A 19,737-nucleotide genomic window follows, 5' to 3' on the forward strand; every position below is an offset into this window, starting at 1 on the left:
TCATAGAATGGAATTTTTATAAAAATTTAAAAATTTCCAGAATTAAATAAAGTCAGATTTCTACATATGTTAAGGGAGCAGAAATAGATCACCAACTTTCATACAAAGATTTTCCAATGAGTTTTAGAACCCAGATGAACAAAAGAGTCTATTACCAGATTCTCAAAAATAGATGTGTAATTCAACAGAAAACTTTGTGGTAGAGGTAGGTTTCAGATGCTAGAATGAAAACAGTCTCATGTACAAAAAAGTATCTTTTTTATTAAAAGGAGAAGCACTGGGAAATAAGGAAATATTCCAAATTGGCTGGAGTGTCCTTTATCCACATGACGGATTGTTCTTGCCTATACCCACCTCTACTCTCTCTTCTGGATTGGGTAGGACTTTTGGAACCTACAAAATGCCAACTCTAAAGAGAATTACTTTCTTATATTTGTTTCGTGGTCTGAGACTCAAGTAGGAAAATAGGTTGTTTCCTTGATAATGCCACAGTAGACAGAGGTAGGTCTGTAACTGAAAGCTCCTAATTTCCAGTGCTCTAGGCTTCAACTGCCTAAAGCTGAGTGTTTGAATAAGTGAATGATGTGGTGCAAAAAGTGGTTGAAATAAAATCAGAAGCTACCTACCTTCCTTTCTCTCCTTGCCCTAATTCCTTCCTGATACACAGCATCATCAGACCTTGTAATGGAGTACCAGGGCCCCGCCACGGAGCTCCAGAATTTAAGCAGAGAATGTCCACAGGATCAAGTCCATGACCGAGGGTTTCACAAGTTTCCCACTCTGGAGTCCAGGACTGAGCCAAGAGGGCCCCCACACACAACCAGCACAGATCTTACTTCTGTGTGGACACTTTGGTTAATTACTTAGATTTATTGAGGTACAGAATGTGCATACAGGGTGGTCAGTCAGTTGGTGGTCTTGGACAGTAAACTGACAATAGAACAAGAAAATCTATTGTTCAATTCCTTGTATTTAATTAAATATAAACTCTGGATGATTTTATGATGTGTCAACTTGAGTACATGTATGTACAAAGAGGGAAATGAGGGCAGTAGCCATTTTGTGGCATAGACATACCTTATTATTCTTCAGTGAAACACTTACTTAGGACCTGCTGGAAAGGCATTTTGCAGATGCGAGCAAAGGTCCTAATCCTGTAACTAGGAAGTGTACCCAAGTAAGCCTGACTTCATCAGTGAAAGTCCTTTAAAGAAACACATAGGCATTCCTTGAACAACATTTTAAACGGCAAATGGGACTCTAATCTTCCAGTTGCCCCCTATTGACTTTAAACCAAAGCTTTGATTCATGACCACTGGGATCCAGCCAGCGGGGGATTTCTTTTCCTGATGGACTGTACCCAGGATCTCACATTTGCTTAAGCAGCCCCCACAATTGGGTAAGTCAAGTCTTTGCACTTAATTCATATGTGAATCTCCCTAACTATACATATATCTTATGGGTTCTGCTTTTGTCTTTGAACCTGGACAGACCTGGGTCTGATAGATTTGTCTTCACTGTTTTGACAGTCTTGACCATAAGTCTTCTGGACCATCGGCAAAGAATTCCTCTATCAGAAGGTATTTGAGTAGTCCCTTCTGAAATCTCTTTTTTAAAAAAATAATTTTCATATAACAACAAAAAGACTTGGTATAGAAAGAAAAATATAGTCCATCTCTATCATTTGGATTCTGTATTTGTGAATTTGCCTATATCCTAAAAGTTATGTGTAATCCCCAAAACAATTCCCGTGGTGCACTCCTAGTCATTGTAGGACATCATGCACTATATGGAGAAAAACGTTAAAATAATAACTCATCTTTCACCCATGAGACTGGTGAAGTTTTGTAAATTCAATGAGAGACCCCAGGTTAGTGGGTTTATTTGGTTAATCAGTGATTTCTCTTAGAGTGGTAGAAAACAGAAAACAAAAAGGAAAGTTTTATCTTCCATTGGACTTCTCTGGAAATATCCTATAAGTGTACTACAGCAGCATTGAAGCTGGATGAGGTGGTTTATACCTGTACTCTTAGCACTTTGGAAGGCCGAGACCAGAGGACCACTTGAAGCCAGGAGTTGGAGAACAGCATGGGCTACAGAGTCATACACTGACTTTACCAAAAATTTCAACAAAAAAAATTAGCCAGGTGATATAGTGTGAGCCTAAAGTCTTAGCTACTTGGAAGGCTGAAGCAGGAGGATTACTTGGAATTCAAGGCTGCAGGGAGCTATGATTATGCTACTGCACTCCAGAAGGAGACCCTTTCTCTAGAATAAATAAATGTGCACTTAGAGGAATGCCTGTATCATGGAAGAAACTCAATAAACAGTATAAAATGCATCTTAGTTAATTTCTAGCCTATGTATGCTCTGACAGGATTTATGTTACATATGATTCATTCAGGCACTGGTGTTCAGAATGAAAGTGTGATGATAATTTAATCAGAGCTGCAAAGGTGTGTTCTAAATACTGCATAAACCTAATCATCTTTGTCTCCACCTTTCTGAATGCTCTAAATACCCATAAAGAGGTGGGTGTGGTCATCACAGATTCTTATAAAAGGACACAGAAGAGACAAGCTCAGTTTTCTCTGAAGGAGAAGGACTGCACTTAGAACTGTATTTTGGCGACCTCTGAAATTCAGTACTGCAGTGAATGAGCTTCTGACCTTGAGGTGAACTTAACAAAATTATTTTTGGAAAAATCGTTGTGGGAACCATTAAAAGAACTCCGGGATGAGTGAAACATATTGATAAAATTATATCATCTTTCCTTTACACAATAATAAATTAGAGTGTTAAAAATATCTCATTATCTTAAATCTACACAATGATACCATTTGTAACTCATGTTCTTACTATAGATTATATGAATTATAAGGATACTAATTGTTGTTATTTTGTGCTTTCTATGATTGTTTAATATAGTTCTGAAAAACTTAAAATATCTAGTGTTTGCTGCAACAGATATGTATTCATAATGAATATATGGAGTTGATACATATATGTACACATAGGTGTGTGTGTATATGTATGTAATGAGTGTATTAATATTGTCAAATTGAATTGAGAAGACATTAATGAATGATGAAGTTATTTGCTTTCGTAACATTCAGGTTTTAGACATGACTTTAAATTAGTAAGGTAATGATGAGCGATGCAAAATAGTGAAAACTAAAACAATGAGAAAGCTCCCCAAAATATCCTACTTTAGAAATCAAAACACAATTTTTCGAACAAGTAAATTTATAAGACCCAATTTGGTATGTGATTGTGATTGTCATCTCACTTGAGTCTCAATCTTATTAAACTGTGAAAAATTTCTTAAAATGTCTTAGATGAGTTCTGGAAAATATTTGCAATTCTAAGATTTTTCACTGCTTTCACTTAAATTCAGAAGTGATATAAAACTAGCAGCTTTATGCTGCTTTATGCTAAAGGATTTAAAATTGCCAAAACAAAGATTATAGTTTTTATATTAGTCAGGGTTCTCCAGACAGAACCATAGGATGTATACATATATGTGTGCAGATACATTCATGGGCCATTTGAGTCAGCCACAAACCACATATGGTGGTCCCATAAGATTATAATACCAATATGTTTACTGTACCTTTTCTGTATTCAATTATGTTTAGATACACAAATAGTTATCATTGTGTTACAGTTGCCTACAGTATGCAGTACAGAACATACTGTACAGGTTTGTAGCCTATTGTAGGAACAATAGGCTATAGTGTATACCATAGGTGTAGTAGGCTATACCATCTAGATTTGTGTGGTATATTCTATCATATTAAAACAATGAAACCACCTGGCTGGGCACTGTGGCGCGTGCCTATAATCCCAGCACTTTGCAAAGCCAAGGCAGGCAGATCACTTGAGGCCAGAAGTTCAAGTGCAGCCTGGCCAAAATGGCAAAACCCCATCTCTACTAAAAAAATACAAAAATTAGCCAGGCCTAGTGTCACGTTCCTGTAATCCCAGGTACTTGGGAACCTGATGCAGGAGAATCGCTCTGAACCTGGAGGCGGAGGTTACAGTGAGCCGAGATCACGCCACTGCATTTCAGCCTGCGTGACAGAAGGATACTCTGTCTCAAAAAAAAAAAAAAAAAAAAAAAACTAAAAACACCTGACACATTTCTCAGAACATACATCTGTCCACAAGCTATACATGATTCTACATGGGACAGAATTCATCAGGAAAATTAATTTGCTTGATTATGGAGTCTAGAGAGTTCCAATATAGGCTGTCTCTAAGCTGGTGTCCTGAGAATACCGGTATCCCGGCTAAGCTCAAGTCTGAAAGCTTCAGAACAAGTTTCAGGAGAGAGACGGAGAAAGTTGCCTTTTTTCTGCCTTTTTCTTTTTATCTGAGGTGTCAGCTGATTGGATGGTGCCCACACACATTGAGAGATGAGGCTCCCACTCAGCTCACCAACTCACATGTCTCTCTCCTCTAGAAACACCTTCACAGACTCACCCACAAACAATGCTTCACTAGTTCCCTAGGTGTTGGTTAATCCAGTCAGACTGATACCTAAAATTCACCATCACACTATGGAAATATAATTACACCTCTCTGAGTTTAACAAAAACCTCCTATATGTTAGTTCAGAGCTTGCACAGCCCTAGGGGAAGTTAATTTAATCCGCAAGAAAATACAAAGACCCAATATCTTTAATAATTTTTCTTTTCCCTACTAGTGAAACTTGATTGGTTTAATTGCAGTCTTTTTCTTTGTTTATTTGGTTGGTTGGCTTTTTTTTTAATTTTGTTTTGATTTGGGTCTTTGTTTTTAATTTAATTTAAATTTAAGTCCTGGGATAACTGCAGGACTTGCAGGCTTGTCACGTAGGTAAACTTGTGCCATGGTGGTTTGCTGCCCGGCTTTTGTGACCCTCTATAAAAATATGTCATAGAACCATCTTCTCATATTTCTTTGGCCCGGGTAGTTTTTTCCCTCCCACTCTTTCACAGTCATTCATCAGTTATTGAAAGAAGAGTAGGGACAACTATGATTTATTCTGACCGCTTAGAATCAAAACCCAATTTCCAGATCTATGTTCAGAAAATGGGTAGTTGAATAGGTTTGTATTATGCTACAGACAGGAACTAGGGGTAGAAGGGACTGTGAGTCCCCTAGTTAGTAATATCTGTTATAAAGCCAGGAGACTCCCTCTAAGTGTAAACTTTTAAGTTTGTAACAGAAGAAATAGTTTGTTGTACTTTAATGAGCACTGTCAAGAGAAGAAAATATAACTATCACATATCTCCACATGTTTAGAAGCTTTTCATCAACCCAGGCCCCAAAATGACATGTTTCTCTTTGTTCCTCAGAAACATGAATTCTGGAATCTTACAGGTCTTTCAGAGGGAACTCATCTGCCCCATGTGCATGAACTACTTCGTAGACCCGGTCACCACAGACTGTGGGCACAGCTTTTGCAGGCCTTGTTTCTACCTCAACTGGCAAGACATTCCATTTCTTGTCCAGTGCTCTGAATGCACAAAGTCAACAGAGCAGATAAACCTCCAAACCGACATTCATTTGAAGAAGATGGCTTCTCTTGCCAGAAAAGTCAGTCTCTGGCTATTCCTGAGCTCTGAGGAGCAAATGTGTGGCACTCACAGGGAGACAAAGAAGATGTTCTGTGAAGTGGACAGGAGCCTGCTCTGTTTGCTGTGCTCCAGCTCTCAGGAGCACCGGTATCACAGACACCGTCCCATTGAGTGGGCTGCTGAGGAACACCGGGTAAGTGATGGCTCTGAAGATCGATTTCTGTAAAGGAAGCATAACATTCCTGTGGGTCTATTTTCTTGGAGATTGGATAAAGCCAACTCTGAGTCCCTTTAAGCAGCTCTGTTTGGGCTTTCTTAGCTTCCAACCTCTGGGCTTTGACAAACATGAAGGGAAACAAAGGAAATGCCATTTACTAGGGGCTTATTTGTCTCTCATTCTGGGCCCCCTCCCTATGTCATGGTCTGCACTGGTGCTTCAATGTATGGCTCTTTTGCAGGAGAAGCTTTTACAGAAAATGCAGTCTTTGTGGGAAAAAGCTTGTGAAAATCACAGAAACCTGAATGTGGAAACCACCAGAACCAGATGCTGGAAGGTTAGTCCTGTACTACTCTACCTTCTCCAGGAACTTATGGTGGGCAAATGGGTGACTCTTAAAATAGGAACTTGATATCAAACTGTAATGTTTCTGGGATTCAGTAAAAAAAAAAAAAAAAAAAAAGGCGAGAGAAAACATTGAGAAAAAGTGGCCTCATTTTTATATAGACTAGTATGCCTGTTAGGTAGGATTTCTAAGAAAACTACTGATGTCACCCAAAGCATGCTGGTTTGTTTCATACAAACCTATAGTTACACACCAACAGATCCAAGAAACTGGGCCATCTCAAAGCATTCTATATTTGCTGGTTGGATAAATGCTAGGCAAAAGGGTTATTTGGCAGTCATGGAATGCTCAACTGAAACTTCTGAGTGTCGGTCAGCATTAATCTGAATGCTAGTGTGCAAGTAGTATTTGGAATTGTATGGAAAATTTGAGGCAGAAAAAGTGACAGGGAAAATCTAGGGCAACCATGAAATTAAGAATCTCAACTAATTAATATTGAATACTACATAACATATGATGAGAAAAGTGGTGAGAAATATGGATTTGTGTCTTGAGGGAGACATGTAAACATGCCCGAAAGATGGGAACTAGTATCTAAATATAAGGAGAACTCTGAGGACTTCAGAAAAACATTAAAATAATTTTCTCTTTGTGAATGTATATTTTGAGGGTATGATAGCTAATATTAGTTTGTTGAAAAGTATTTCATGAGAACCTAGTCTATGTTGAATATTAAATTAGAAAATATACTAGTAAAGAAGAAAGGAAGCACCTTTGTCCTCACAAATCATACAATCCAAATAAGAGAGTCAAATGGTCAATACACAAATATATGCAATACATGATGTATTTGAGTGTGGTAGGTTTTTGTTGGAGAATAATCAAGCAGGGAAGTAGAAAAGGACGATAGAGGCCAGAAACTAGAGATTAGTGTTTGAGTTTTAAATAGGGTGGTCAGAAAAAAGACTCACTGAAAAATTCAAATTGAAACAAAGTTTTGAAGAGGAGGGGGAACACAAATGTGTGTGTGGATATATATGTGGACCATGAGTGTGTATATGTATGTATGTGTGTGTGGTTGTGCGTATATATATGTATGTATGTATGTATGTGTGTGTGTTTGTATACATATATATGTAATTCTAGTTGGAGAGAATAGCAGATGCAGTAATTTTGAGTTTGTGTATATTTGGAGGCCGGAGGAACCACAAAGAAGTCTATGTTTCAGACTGGGATGACTTAGAAAAAGAATAGAAGGAAATGAATTCAGGGAGACAAAGATGGCCAAATCATAAATGCAGCCTTATAAGGATAGGTTTTGCTGGGCGAAATGCACTTAGCTGGACATGCTAGTCTAAGGTCATTTTCATATAATGAGTTTAAGCAACTTGTTGCATATCTCAGAAATAGAAATAATTGTTTCCTTTCTAGTAACTATAGCCCTATATTCCAACTCTCAAGCATGAACTGTTAAATATGGGTTGGAATAGAGAAATTCAAATTGTGTTTCTTTATTTTCAACTATCTTAGAAAACACATTATCTTGAACAAATTTAATGTAATTGGTCAGATACAGCTATGTTGATCTTTATGCAGAAAAAAGGAAAGGAACAAAATTTGTAGATTCTAAGAACTGGCAAGACAGAAGTTTGAACTATTGGACGTTCGAGAGACAAAAGGAATCAGTGAGATTTAATAGGAGATGGATATATACATTTCTCTTTTGACTAACCCATTATCACTGCAGGATTATGTGAATTTAAGGCTAGAAGCAATTAGAGCTGAGTATCAGAAGATGCCTGCATTTCATCATGAAGAAGAAAAACATAATTTGGAGATGCTGAAAAAGAAGGGGAAAGAAATCTTTCATCGACTTCATTTAAGTAAAGCCAAAATGGCTCATAGGATGGAGATTTTAAGAGGAATGTATGAGGAGCTGAACGAAATGTGCCATAAACCAGATGTGGAGCTACTTCAGGTACAAACTCGCCACGTGGTTTCAGGTTTTTGAATATTCACATGTATAAGTATTTTCCTCATGGCTGAAATCCATCTCCCTACTTTTATTTCCATGATGTGTTTCCAAAAACACATTCACATAACTAATGCTACTTTGTTGGGAGAGTATAGCCCCACTAAGGGATTCTACCAGGCCAAAGGTCCCTCCTACTTTATCCACCAGCCACAAAACTTTGTGGAATGGTCAAGGTAACAGCCCCAAGAAATATTCCCCATCTAATTCAATAATATACTTTGGGTTGTAAAACATGTATAGAATAGTGAGTGATTCATTTACGTTTAGGTTAATTTGTAAACATGGCAAGATCAGAAGTTTTGGGAATCTAGGTTTGCATTAACATTATTTTGGGGTCCACTCATTTGGGTAACAGGTTCAGTTAAAGATGACTGAGTAGGTTTTTCATGGTTACCACAGAGCATAGACCTTCTGGGCCTCTTCTCCCTTCACTTCTTTAGAGAATGTCTTCAAGACTCATACTTTCCCAGGACGTTAATTAATAACAATACAACTGACTGGGTTTTTCATTACAGAAGAAATAGAAAATACTTTCCAGAAGAGAAGATGGTAGGGAAATAATATCTTCAGAAACTGAGTACAAATCTCACACTGAACTTAGTGAAAGATGCATCTTGTGAAATGCACTAAATCTTTCTTCTTTTTTTTTTTCAGGCTTTTGGAGACATATTACACAGGTGAGTGTGTACCTAGATTTTAGCATATGTTCTTTAAGATTCCACGACTATCAAAGCAGGCTCTATTAAAGTCATGGCATAAATAATTAAGATATTGATAGCACTTTTTTTTGCATCTACTTTCGTTCCCACACCTTAAAAGACAAGGCCACGAAGTAAATAAGTGAATAAAAGAAGAGTGAACTAAAACAAACAATTTGATTCCTGGTTTTTTTTTTTTTTTTTTTTGGAGACGGTGTCTGGCTCTGTCGCCCAGGCTGGAGTGCAATGGCGCGATCTCGGCTCACTGCAAGCTCCGCCTCCCGGGTTCACACCATTCCCCTGCCTCAGCCTCCCGAATACCCGGGACTACAGGCGCCTGCCACCACACCCGGCTAATTTTTTGTATTTTTAGTAGAGACTGGGTTTCACCATGTTAGCCAGGATGGTCTCTATCTCCTGACCCCGTGATCCGCCCGCCTCGGCCTCCCAAAGTGCTGGGATTACAGGCGTGAACCACCGCGCCCGGCCCCTGATTTTGTTTTATTGCTTGAAAGCCTGCACAGGAGAAAGATAAGAGTTTTGTTTTGTGGATGGTGAGAAAGTCACCAGAGGAAGCAGGAGAGAAGAGGAGGAAGTATTTTAGCAGTGAAAAAGTGTTGATGTTTTGTTTTTTATACATATATACATATCAGTTAACAGTTCTGAAAAATAGATTGAAAAAAACTGTGGAGTGTTAGAACTGTATAAGTCTCTAGGGAAGTTCTTTGCTAAAAGGGGAGAGAACAAGTTTCCATTCTTTATCTTGAGAAGGAAGCAGTGGATGCATCAGTCTCCCCAGAACCCCGCTATTTCAGACAAAGATGTCAGGGGAGTCTGCCAAGAAGTGGAACTCAGAATTCCGTTTCTAAATATTCTCAAGGCCATAAAGCTAAGGAACCTTACACATTCGGAGCAAAAAAAAAAGAAGGATCAGATTGAATTCTGGCTTCGATTCTTCCATCATGCTTTAACATTTAGAAACTGTAAAGAATTAATTTGCAAAAGGAAGGAATAATTTTTGAATTATCAAATGTGTAGATTCAAAGGATTCTCATGGAATGTCTTTTATATACAAATAGTGATTTTTATTTATTTTATGGCTGTAGATGTTGTAACTGCAGGTTTTTCCTTGCAGGAGTGAGTCCGTGCTGCTGCACATGCCCCAGCCTCTGAATCCAGAGCTCAGTGCAGGGCCCATCACTGGACTGAGGGACAGGCTCAACCAATCCCGAGGTAAGTCTCCACCCACAGGCAGCACTCCCACTATCTAAATATTATTACTGTTAGGATCACATAGGTAATATTTCATATTTTATCAAATATTTTACTTCTTTTAAGACATAAGTGAACAATATAACCATGCAACCCTTTGGTATCCGTGTCTGTATTTACAGTCAGATTTATAGCATTCAGTTTGAAAGATAGTGAAAAAGAAATACTTTTTGGCATAATATGTACTGAGTTATATAACGGGAAAAAGGAGTAGTGTAGAAAATTTAAAAAAGGAGCAAATGAAATAATGCTCAGAATGGTGAATTATTTAATGTTAAATACAAAATTGTACATTTCTTTAGTGTATTCATTTGAACTGCTAAGAACTGTGCTTTGGGGGAATATAGTTTTCTGGAGATTCTTGGGGGTTTTGTATTTTTTTAATGTGTATATATTATTCATATATTGCAAACATTTGAATTAATAGGTAAAGCTAAAAGGAAGAAATCATTTTGTGAATATAAGTAAAATGACAAATGAAAATAAGTTCAGTTTAATTGCAATATGAAGAGCTACATGTTAAGTCTAAAATCCAGCTTCAGCCCAGAGCTAGCATGGAGGACCGCAGAGAGACTGGTCAAAGATTTTACAGAGATCTGCTTTAAATTATCACTTATAACGTGTAAATATGGATTTTTATCCAGATATCTAGAGCAGTTCTTAAGTGAAAATCTTCACATTCACATTCTTTCCAAAATGATAGCACTAGTTTTTAAGAATAAGAAACATTTCTAAATAATGATCTTGATAACAGCATTGCATTTAGGGCATACAATGTGTAAATTTTACTTTGAAAATTGGATTGAAAGAAGTTGGTCTCACATTTGGCTCTCAATATGTAAGTTTTCAAAAAAAACCATAATATCTGTGGTTAGGGTTTTGTTTGTCTTGTATATAATATTAACCATCTCTATACTTTACTAGAAGTTACAAGCAAAACTTTTTATGACTTTACATTTGCTAGTAAAGTAACTTCTTGATAGAACAATTATTTTTTTCTTATTTACACATGTCTATGCATGTTTTCTTTTTTTCTTTCTTGCAGTGCATATTACTCTGCATCATGAAGAAGCCAACAGTGATATCTTTCTATATGAAATTTTGAGAAGCATGTGTATTGGATGTGACCATCAAGATGTACCCCATTTCACTGCAACACCTAGAAGTTTTCTTGCATGGGGTGTTCAGACTTTCACCTCCGGCAAATATTACTGGGAGGTCCATGTAGGGGACTCCTGGAATTGGGCTTTTGGTGTCTGTAATATGTATTGGAAAGAGAAGAATCAGAATGAGAAGATAGATGGAGAGGAGGGACTCTTTCTTCTTGGGTGTATTAAGAGTGACATTCAATCCAGTCTCTTTACCACCTCCCCACTTATGCTGCAATATATCCCAAAACCTACCACCCGAGTAGGATTATTCCTGGATTGTGAGGCTAAGACTGTGAGCTTTGTTGATGTTAATCAAAGCTCCCTAATATACACCATCCCTAATTGCTCTTTCTCACCTCCTCTCAGGCCTATCTTTTGCTGTATTCACTTCTGACCAGAGACAAATCAGAAATGTGTTCACATGCTGTGGGAACCCCTTTATCCCAGGAAGTCCTCTTCCTTGTGCCTTAACATACAGCAAAAATAGGCTCTATTTTATGTCTTGAATTGCCTTCTAATGTTATCAAAACTCATTTATTGTGTTACTATTAAATATGCTGAAAACGCGAAAAGTATACGTATTGGTTCTTTATTAAATAATTTTTGAAAAATCATTATTCATGATCATGGCATACCATATATTCTCTTTTTTTTCTTTATTTCTGACTGTCACTGAGTGAAATAATAGATGACAGACATGTCTGAATGAAGTAAAAATCAATGGAAGACAGTCGGGATCTTTTGCTTCATGCAAAAAACTTGGAGTGAAGTCTCAATGATAACTGGGAAATGTTTTTCTTCCTCTTTATCTAACTATATTACACTTATCCATCAGGTTTCATTGTATTAATCTATCCTTTGAGGTAATATTATTTGACCTTCTATGCTGGGCTTTATTTTGCAATTCTCACCACAGATATAAATAATCCTTCATTATTAGGGTGCTCGTCTACATTGAAATACACAATGTGATCAGACCAATGCTGGATTAATTGAATTTTTTTTTAAAAAGTAACTAAATATTGACTCCTACCTCAAACCATACACAGTCACTTCCAGATAGATTGAAGTCCTGAAAGGAAGGGGAACCTGATACAATATTCTCATAAGGATTTCTTAACCAGGGCACAAATTAATAATTAAAACAATTAGTTCATTTATATTGATAATGATGACTTCTGTGTTTCAAAAAACATTATGCAAACTAGTAGTGGAGAAAGATATTCACCCCAACATACATAAAGTAAAATATAATACATGTGTGTGATGAATACTTAAATTGTAATAAATAAAAGACAGTGAACTCAACAGAAGATTGGCTAAAATATCTGAACAGACACTTTACAGAATTGGATACATAAATAACTAGCCAAACATAAAAAAGTGCTCACTTTCATTAGTCTTACAAAAGTAAGAATTAATCCACCAGTTGTACCACAGGCCCTCATAAAAAAATACCAAAATTTAAAGACACACAATATTGTGTGTTGTCAAAGATACAGAATAAATGAAATTTATTCATGGCTGGAGAGATGTAAATGGAAATCCCTTTTGGGAAACTGACTATTAGCATTTCTTATGGGCTAGATATTCTAATTCTAAAATATAGTCAACTGATTGCCTACATATACTTCAACATACACAATATTGTTCACTGCATCAATTTTTATAGTAGCTCCAAATTAGACCCAAAATATTCTTCAACTGTAGAACAGCTAAATAAATTTGGTGTATTTATGCAAAATAATCCTATAAAACAATAAATAACTCACTGAATGCAACAAAGCTGATGAATCTCAGAAACAAGTTAATAAACATATGCCAATTTAAACGATAAAATTGAAGTTAAGAAAAGACTTTTCCATGTATATAATATATTGGTAACTGTAAGCTCTTTATGGGTTCCATAATTACATGAACGCTGTGGAATTATAACTTTTAAGACCCAAAATGTCAAATAATGCATAAGGTAGTAGAATAAAATAGGAGCCCAGGCATGGTGGCACACACCTCCAATCCCACCACTTGGGGAGACCAAGGTGTGAGAATGGCCTGTGGCCAGGAGTTCCAGACCAGTGGAGGCAACATAGTGAGACCTCATGTCTACTAAACATTCCTTTAGAAATCAGCCTGGCATGATGGCACATGCTATAGTCCCAGCTACTCAGGGGGCTGATGCAGCAGGATGGCTCGTGCCCAGAAGGTCCAGGCTGCAGTGAGCCATGGTGGTGCCCTGCAGTCCAGCCTGTGACAGAATGACAGTCTGTCTCATAATAAAACAAACTATAATTACTTGATATAACACAAACCTATATATTATAAATGCGCTAATTATAGGTATTTTAAATATTGATTTATTTAAAATAACTGAGAAAGCTGGGATAGCTACATGTTTGCTTAGACCAGACAAAAGTGCCTTGGGAAGTAAGTTTAAAGTATTTTTATTAGAGTAAGTGAGGATGAAGTGCTTTATTACCAATGTGATACACACCAGAATCTGCTATGAATAGTCTCATGTCTAGAGGATTTGCGGATATCTAGGTAAGCAGTAATTATTGGGTGCCTGAAGCCTAGCAGATGCATATTCAGTGTGTCTTCTCTGGAGATGTCTTCTCTGGAAAGTTTGATTTTTTTTTTTTTATTATACTTTAAGTTCTAGGGTACATGTGCACAACGTGCAGGTTTGTTACGTATGTATACATGTGCCATGTTGGTGTGCTGCACCCATTAACTCCTCACTTACATTAGGTATATCTCCCAATGCTATCCCTCCCCCTCCCCCCACCCCATAACAGACCCCTATGTGTGATGTTCCCCTTCCTGTGTCCAAGTGATCTCACTGTTCAATTCCCACCTATGAGTGAGAATATGCACTGTTCGTTTTTTCGTCCTTGTGATAGTTTGCTGAGAATGATGGTTTCCGGCTTCATCCATGTCCCTACAAAGGACACGAGCTCATCCTTTTTTATAGCTGCATAGTATTCCTTGTTGTATATGTGCCACATTTTCTTAATCCAGTCTCTTATTTTTGGACATTTCGGTTGCTTCCAAGTCTTTGCTATTGTGAATAGTGCCACAATAAACATACGTGTGCATGTGTTTTTATAGCAGCATGACTCATAATCCTTTGGGTATATACCCAGTAATGAGATGGCTGGATCAAATGGTATTTCTAGTTCTAGATCCTTGAGGAATCGCCACACTGTCTTCTACAATGGTTGAACTAGTTTACAGTCCCACCAACAGTGTAAAAGTGTTCCTACTTCTCCACATCCTCTCCAGCACCTGTTGTTTCCTGACTTTTTAATGATCGCCACTCTAACTGGTGTGAGATGGTATCTCATTGTGGTTTTGATTTGCATTTCTCTGATGGCCAGTGTTGAAGAACATTTTTTCATGTGTCTTTTGGCTGCATAAATGTCATCTTTTGAGAAGTGTCTTTTCATCTCCTTCACCCACTTTTTGATGGGGTTGTTTGTTTTTTCTTGTAAATTTGTTCGAGTTCTTTGTAGATTCTGGATATTAGCCCTTTGTCAGATGAGTAGATTGCAAAAATTTTCTCCCATTCTGTAGGTTGCCTGTTCACTCTGATGATAGTTGCTTTTGCTGTGCAGGAGCTCTTTAGTTTAATTAGATCCCATTGGTCAATTTTGGTTTTTATTGCCATTGCTTTTGGTGTTTTAGACATGAAGTTCTTGCCCATGCCTATGTCCTCAATGGTATTGCCTAGGTTTAATTCTAGGGTTTTTATGGTTTTAGGTCTAACATTTAAGTCTTTGATCCATCTGGAATTAATTTTTGTATAAGATGTAAGGAAGGGATCCAGTTTCAGCTTTCCACATATGGCTAGCCAGTTTTCCCAGCACCATTTATTAAATAGGGAATCCTTTCCCCATTTCTTGTTTTTGTCAGATTTGTCAAAGATCAGATGGTTGTAGATATGTGGCATTATTTCTGAGGGTTCTGTTCTATTCCATTGGTCTATGTCTCTGTTTCGGTACCAGTCCGATGCTGTTTTGGTTACTGTAGCCTTGTAGTATAGTTTGAAGTCAAGTAGTGTGATGCCTCCAGCTTTGTTCTTTTGGCTTAGGATTGACTTGGCCGTGAGGGCTCTTTTTTGGTTCCATATGAACTTTAAAGTAGTTTTTTCCAATTCTGTGAAGAAAGTCATCGGTAGCTTGATGGGGATGGCATTGAATCTCTAAATTACCTTGGGCAGTATAGCCATTTTCATGATATTGATTCTTCCTATCCCTGAGCATGGTGTGTTCTTCCATTTGTTTGTATCCTCTTTTATTTCATTGAGCAGTGGTTTGTAGTTCTCCTTGAAGAGGTCCTTCACGTCTCTTTAAGTTGGATTCCTAGGTATTTTATTCTCTTTGAAGCAATTGTGAATGGAAGTTCACTCATGATTTGGCTCTCTGTTTCTCTGTTACTGGTGTATAAGAATGCTTGTGATTTTTGCACATTGATTTTGTACCCTGTGACTTTGCTGAAGTTGCTTATCAGCTTAAGGAGATTTTGGGCTGAGACGGTGGGGTTTTCTAAACATACAATCGTGTCATCTGCAAACAGGGACAATTTGACTTCCTCTTTTCCTAATTGAATACCCTTTATTTCTTTCTCTTGCCTGATTGCCCTGGCCAGAACTTCCAATACTGTGTTGGATAGGAGCGGTGAGAAAGAGCATCCCTGTCTTGCACCAGTTTTCTAAGGGCATGCTTCCAGTTTTTGCCCACTCAGCATGATATTTATTGGCTGTGGGATTGTCATAAATAGCTCTTATTGTTTTGAGATACGTCCTATCAATACCCAATTTATTGAGAGGTTTTAGCATAAAGGGCTGTTGAATTTTGTCAAAGGCCTTTTCTGCATCTATTGAGATAATCATGTGGTTTTTGTCTTTGGTTCTGTTTATGTGCTGGATTACATTTATTGATTTGCGTATGTTGAACCAGCCTTGGATCCCAGGGATGAAGCCCACTTGCTCTTGGCGGATAAGCTTTTTGATGTGCGGCTGGATTCTGTTTGTCAGTATTTTATTGAGAATTTTTGCATCGATGTTCATCAGGGATATTGGTCTAAAATTCCCTTTTTTGTTGTGTCTCTGCCTAGCTTTGGTATCAGGATGATGCTGGCCTCATAAAATGAGTTACGGAGGATTCCCTCTTTTTCTATTGATTGGAATAGTTTCAGAAGGAATGGTACCAGCTCCTCCTTGTACCTCTAGTAGAAGTCAGCTGTGAATCCGTCTGGACCCGGACTTTATTTGGTTTGTAGGCTCATAATTATTGCCTTAATTTCAGAGCCTGTTATTGGTCTATTCAGGGATTCGACTTCTTCCTGGTTTAGTCTTGGGAGAGTGTAAGTGTCGAGGAATTTATCCATTTCTTCTAGATTTTCTAGTTTATTTGCGTAGAGGTGTTTATAGTATTCACTGATGGTAGTTTGCATTTCTGTGGGATCGGTGGTGATATCCCCTTTATCATTTTTTATTGCATCTATTTGATTCTTCTCTCTTTTCTTCTTTATTAGTCTTGCTAGCAGTCTATCAATTTTGTTGATCTTTTCAGAAAACCAGCTCCTGGATTCACTGATTTTTTGAAGGTTTCATTGTGTCTCTATCTCCTTCAGTTCTGCTCTGATCGTAGTTATTTCTTGCCTTCTGCTAGCTTTTGAATGTGTTTGCTCTTGCTTCTCTAGTTCTTTTAGTTGTGATGTTAGGGTGTCAATTTTAGATCTTTCCTGCTTTCTCTTGTGGGCATTTAGTGCTATAAATTTCCCTCTACACACTGCTTTAAATGTGTCCCAGAGATTCCAGTATGTTGTGTCTTTGTTCTCGTTGGTTTCAAAGAACATCTTTATTTCTGCCTTCATTTCGTTATGTACCCGGTAGTCATTCAGGAGCAGGTTGTTCAGTTTCCATGTAGTTGAGCGGTTTTGAGTGAGTTTCTTAATCCTGAGTTCTAGTTTGATTGCACTGTGGTCTGAGAGACAGTTTGTTACAATTTCTGTTCTTTTACATTTGCTGAGGAGTGCTTTACTTCCAACTATGTGGTCAATTTTGGAATAAGTGTGATGTGGTGCTGAGAAGAATGTATATTCTGTTGATTTGGGGTGGAGAGTTCTGTAGATGTCTATTAGGTCTGCTTGGTGCAGAGCTGAGTTCAATTCCTGGATATCCTTGTTAATTTTCTGTCTCATTGATCGGTCTAATGTTAACAGTGGGGTGTTAAAGTCTCCCATTATTATTGTGTGGGAGTCTAAGTCTTTTTGTAGGTCACTCAGGACTTGCTTTATGAATCTGGGTGCTCCTGTATTGGGTGCATATATATTTAAGATAGTTAGCTCCTCTTTTTGAATTGATCCCTTTACCGTTATGTAATGGCCTTCTTTGTCTCTTTTGATCTTTGTTGGTTTAAAGTCTGTTTTATCAGAGACTAGGATTGCAACCCCTGCCTTTTTTTGTTTTCCATTTGCTTGGTAGATCTTCCTCCATCCTTTTATTTTGAGCCTATGTGTGTCTCTGCACGTGAGATGGGTTTCCTGAATACAGCACACTGATGGGTCTTGACTCTTTATCCAATTTGCCAGTCTGTGTCTTTTAATTGGAGCATTTAGCCCATTTACATTTAAGGTTAATATTGTTATGTGTGAATTTGATCCTGTCATTATGATGTTAGCTGGTTATTTTGCTCATTAGTTGATGCAGTTTCTTCCTAGCATCGATGGTCTTTACAATTTGGCATGTTTTTGCAGTGGCTGGTACTGGTTCTTCCTTTCCATGTTTAGTGCTTCCTTTAGGAGCTCTTGTAGGGCAGGCCTGGTGGTGACAAAATCTCTCAGCATTTGCTTGTCTATACAGGATTTTATTTCTCCTTCACTTATGAAGCTTAGTTTGGCTGGATATGATATTCTGGGTTGAAAATTCTTTTCTTTAAGAATGTTGAATATTGGCCCCCACTCACTTCTGGCTTGTAGAGTTTCTGCCGAGAGCTCTGCTGTTAGTCTGATGGGCTTCCCTTTGTGGGTAACCTGACCTTTCTGTCTGGTTGCCTGTAACATTTTTTCCTTCATTTCAACTTTGGTGAATCTGACAATTATGTGTTTGGGAGTTGCTCTTCTTGAGGAGTATCTTTGTGGTATTCTCTGTATTTCCTGAATTTGAATGTTGGCCTGCCTTGCTAGGTTGGGGAAGTTCTCCTGGATAATATCCTGCAGAGTGTTTTCCAACTCGGTTCCATACTCCCCATCACTTTCATCACCAATCAGACACAGATTTGGTCTTTTCACATTGTCCCATATTTCTTGGAGGCTTTGTTCACTTCTTTTTACTCTTTTCTCTCTAAACTTCTCTTCTCACTTCATTTCATTCATTTGTTCTTCAATCACTGATACCCTTTCTTCCAGTTGATCGAATCGGCTACTGAAGATTGTGCATTCATCACGTAGTTCTCCTGCCATGGTTTTTACCTCCATCAGGTCATTTAAGGACTTCTCTACATTGGTTATTCTAGTTAGCCATTCATCTAATCTTTTTTCAAGGTTTTCAGCTTCTTTGCAATGGATTCGAACTTCCTCCTTTAGCTTGGAGAAGTTTGATCGTCTGAAGACTTCTTCTCTCAACTTGTCAAAATCATTCTCCATCCAGCTTTGTTCCATTGCTGGTGAGGATCTGCATTCCTTTGGAGGGGGAGAGGTGCTCTGATTTTTAGAATTTTCAGTTTTTCTGCTCTGTTTTTTCCCCATCTTTGTGGTTTTATCTACCTTTGGGCTTTGATGCTGGTGACGTACAGATGGGGTTTTGGTGTGGATGTCCTTTCTGTTTGTTAGTTTTCCTTCTAACAGTCAGGACCCTCAGCTGCAGGTCTGTTGGAGTTTGCTGGAGGTCCACTCCAGATGCTGTTTGCCTGGGTATCAGCAGCAGAGGCTGCAGAACAGTGAATATTGCTGAACAGCAAATGTTGCTGCCTGATCGTTCCTCTAGAAGCTTCGTCTCAGAGGGGTAAGTGGCCGTGTGAGGTGTCAGTCTGCCCCTACTGGGGGGTGCCTCCTGGTTAGGCTACTCAGGGACCAACTTGAGGAGGCAGTCTGTCCATTCTCAGATCTCAAACTCTGTGCTGGGAGAACCACTACTCTCTTCAAAGCTGTCAGACAGGGACATTTAAGTCTGCAGAGGTTTCTGCTGCCTTTTGTTCAGCTATGCCCTGCCCCCACAGGTGGAGTCTACAGAGGCAGGCAGGCCTCCTTGAGCTGCAGTGGGCTCCACCCAGTTTAAGCTTCCAGGCCGCTTTGTTTACATACTCAAGCCTCAGAAATGGCAGGTGCCCCTCCCCCAGCCTCACTGCTGCCTTGCAGTTTGATCTCAGACTGCTGTGCTAGCAATGAGTGACGCTCTGTTGGCGTGGGACCCTCTGAACCAGACGCAGGATATAATCTCCTGGTGTGCCGTTT

General features: G+C 38.3%; 1 protein-coding gene across 2 annotated transcripts; it reads left to right on the forward strand.

The window, feature by feature from the left end:
* The first annotated feature begins 100 nt into the window (after positions 1-100).
* On the forward strand, positions 101-11,850 carry LOC101151378 (tripartite motif-containing protein 49C). Of its 2 annotated transcripts, none has more exons than XM_063710814.1 (7): positions 101-2,675; positions 5,343-5,757; positions 6,023-6,118; positions 7,875-8,105; positions 8,817-8,839; positions 9,996-10,093; positions 11,202-11,850. In XM_063710814.1, exons 2-7 carry the CDS (start codon positions 5,347-5,349, stop codon positions 11,675-11,677), a joined length of 1,335 nt encoding a protein of 444 aa, XP_063566884.1. In that variant the 5' UTR covers positions 101-2,675; positions 5,343-5,346; the 3' UTR covers positions 11,678-11,850. The 2 variants fall into 2 exon arrangements, with proteins under 2 accessions (XP_063566884.1, XP_004052002.3); XM_004051954.4 differs by having other exon boundaries at positions 2,551-2,675; positions 11,178-11,850.
* Positions 11,851-19,737: the final 7,887 nt, after the last annotated feature.

This window comes from Gorilla gorilla, chromosome 9 (genome assembly GCF_029281585.2).
Source record: "Gorilla gorilla gorilla isolate KB3781 chromosome 9, NHGRI_mGorGor1-v2.1_pri, whole genome shotgun sequence".
NCBI classification, from domain to species: domain Eukaryota; kingdom Metazoa; phylum Chordata; class Mammalia; order Primates; family Hominidae; genus Gorilla; species Gorilla gorilla.

Coding starts and splice junctions, on each gene's coding strand:
- LOC101151378 (XM_004051954.4), top strand. CDS start 5,347: ATGAATTCTGGAATCTTACAGGTCTTTCAGAGGGAACTCATCTGCCCC. Junction 6,119..7,874: donor CCAGAACCAGATGCTGGAAG/GTTAGTCCTGTA, acceptor TTATCACTGCAG/GATTATGTGAATTTAAGGCT. Junction 8,840..9,995: donor TTTGGAGACATATTACACAG/GTGAGTGTGTAC, acceptor TTTTCCTTGCAG/GAGTGAGTCCGTGCTGCTGC.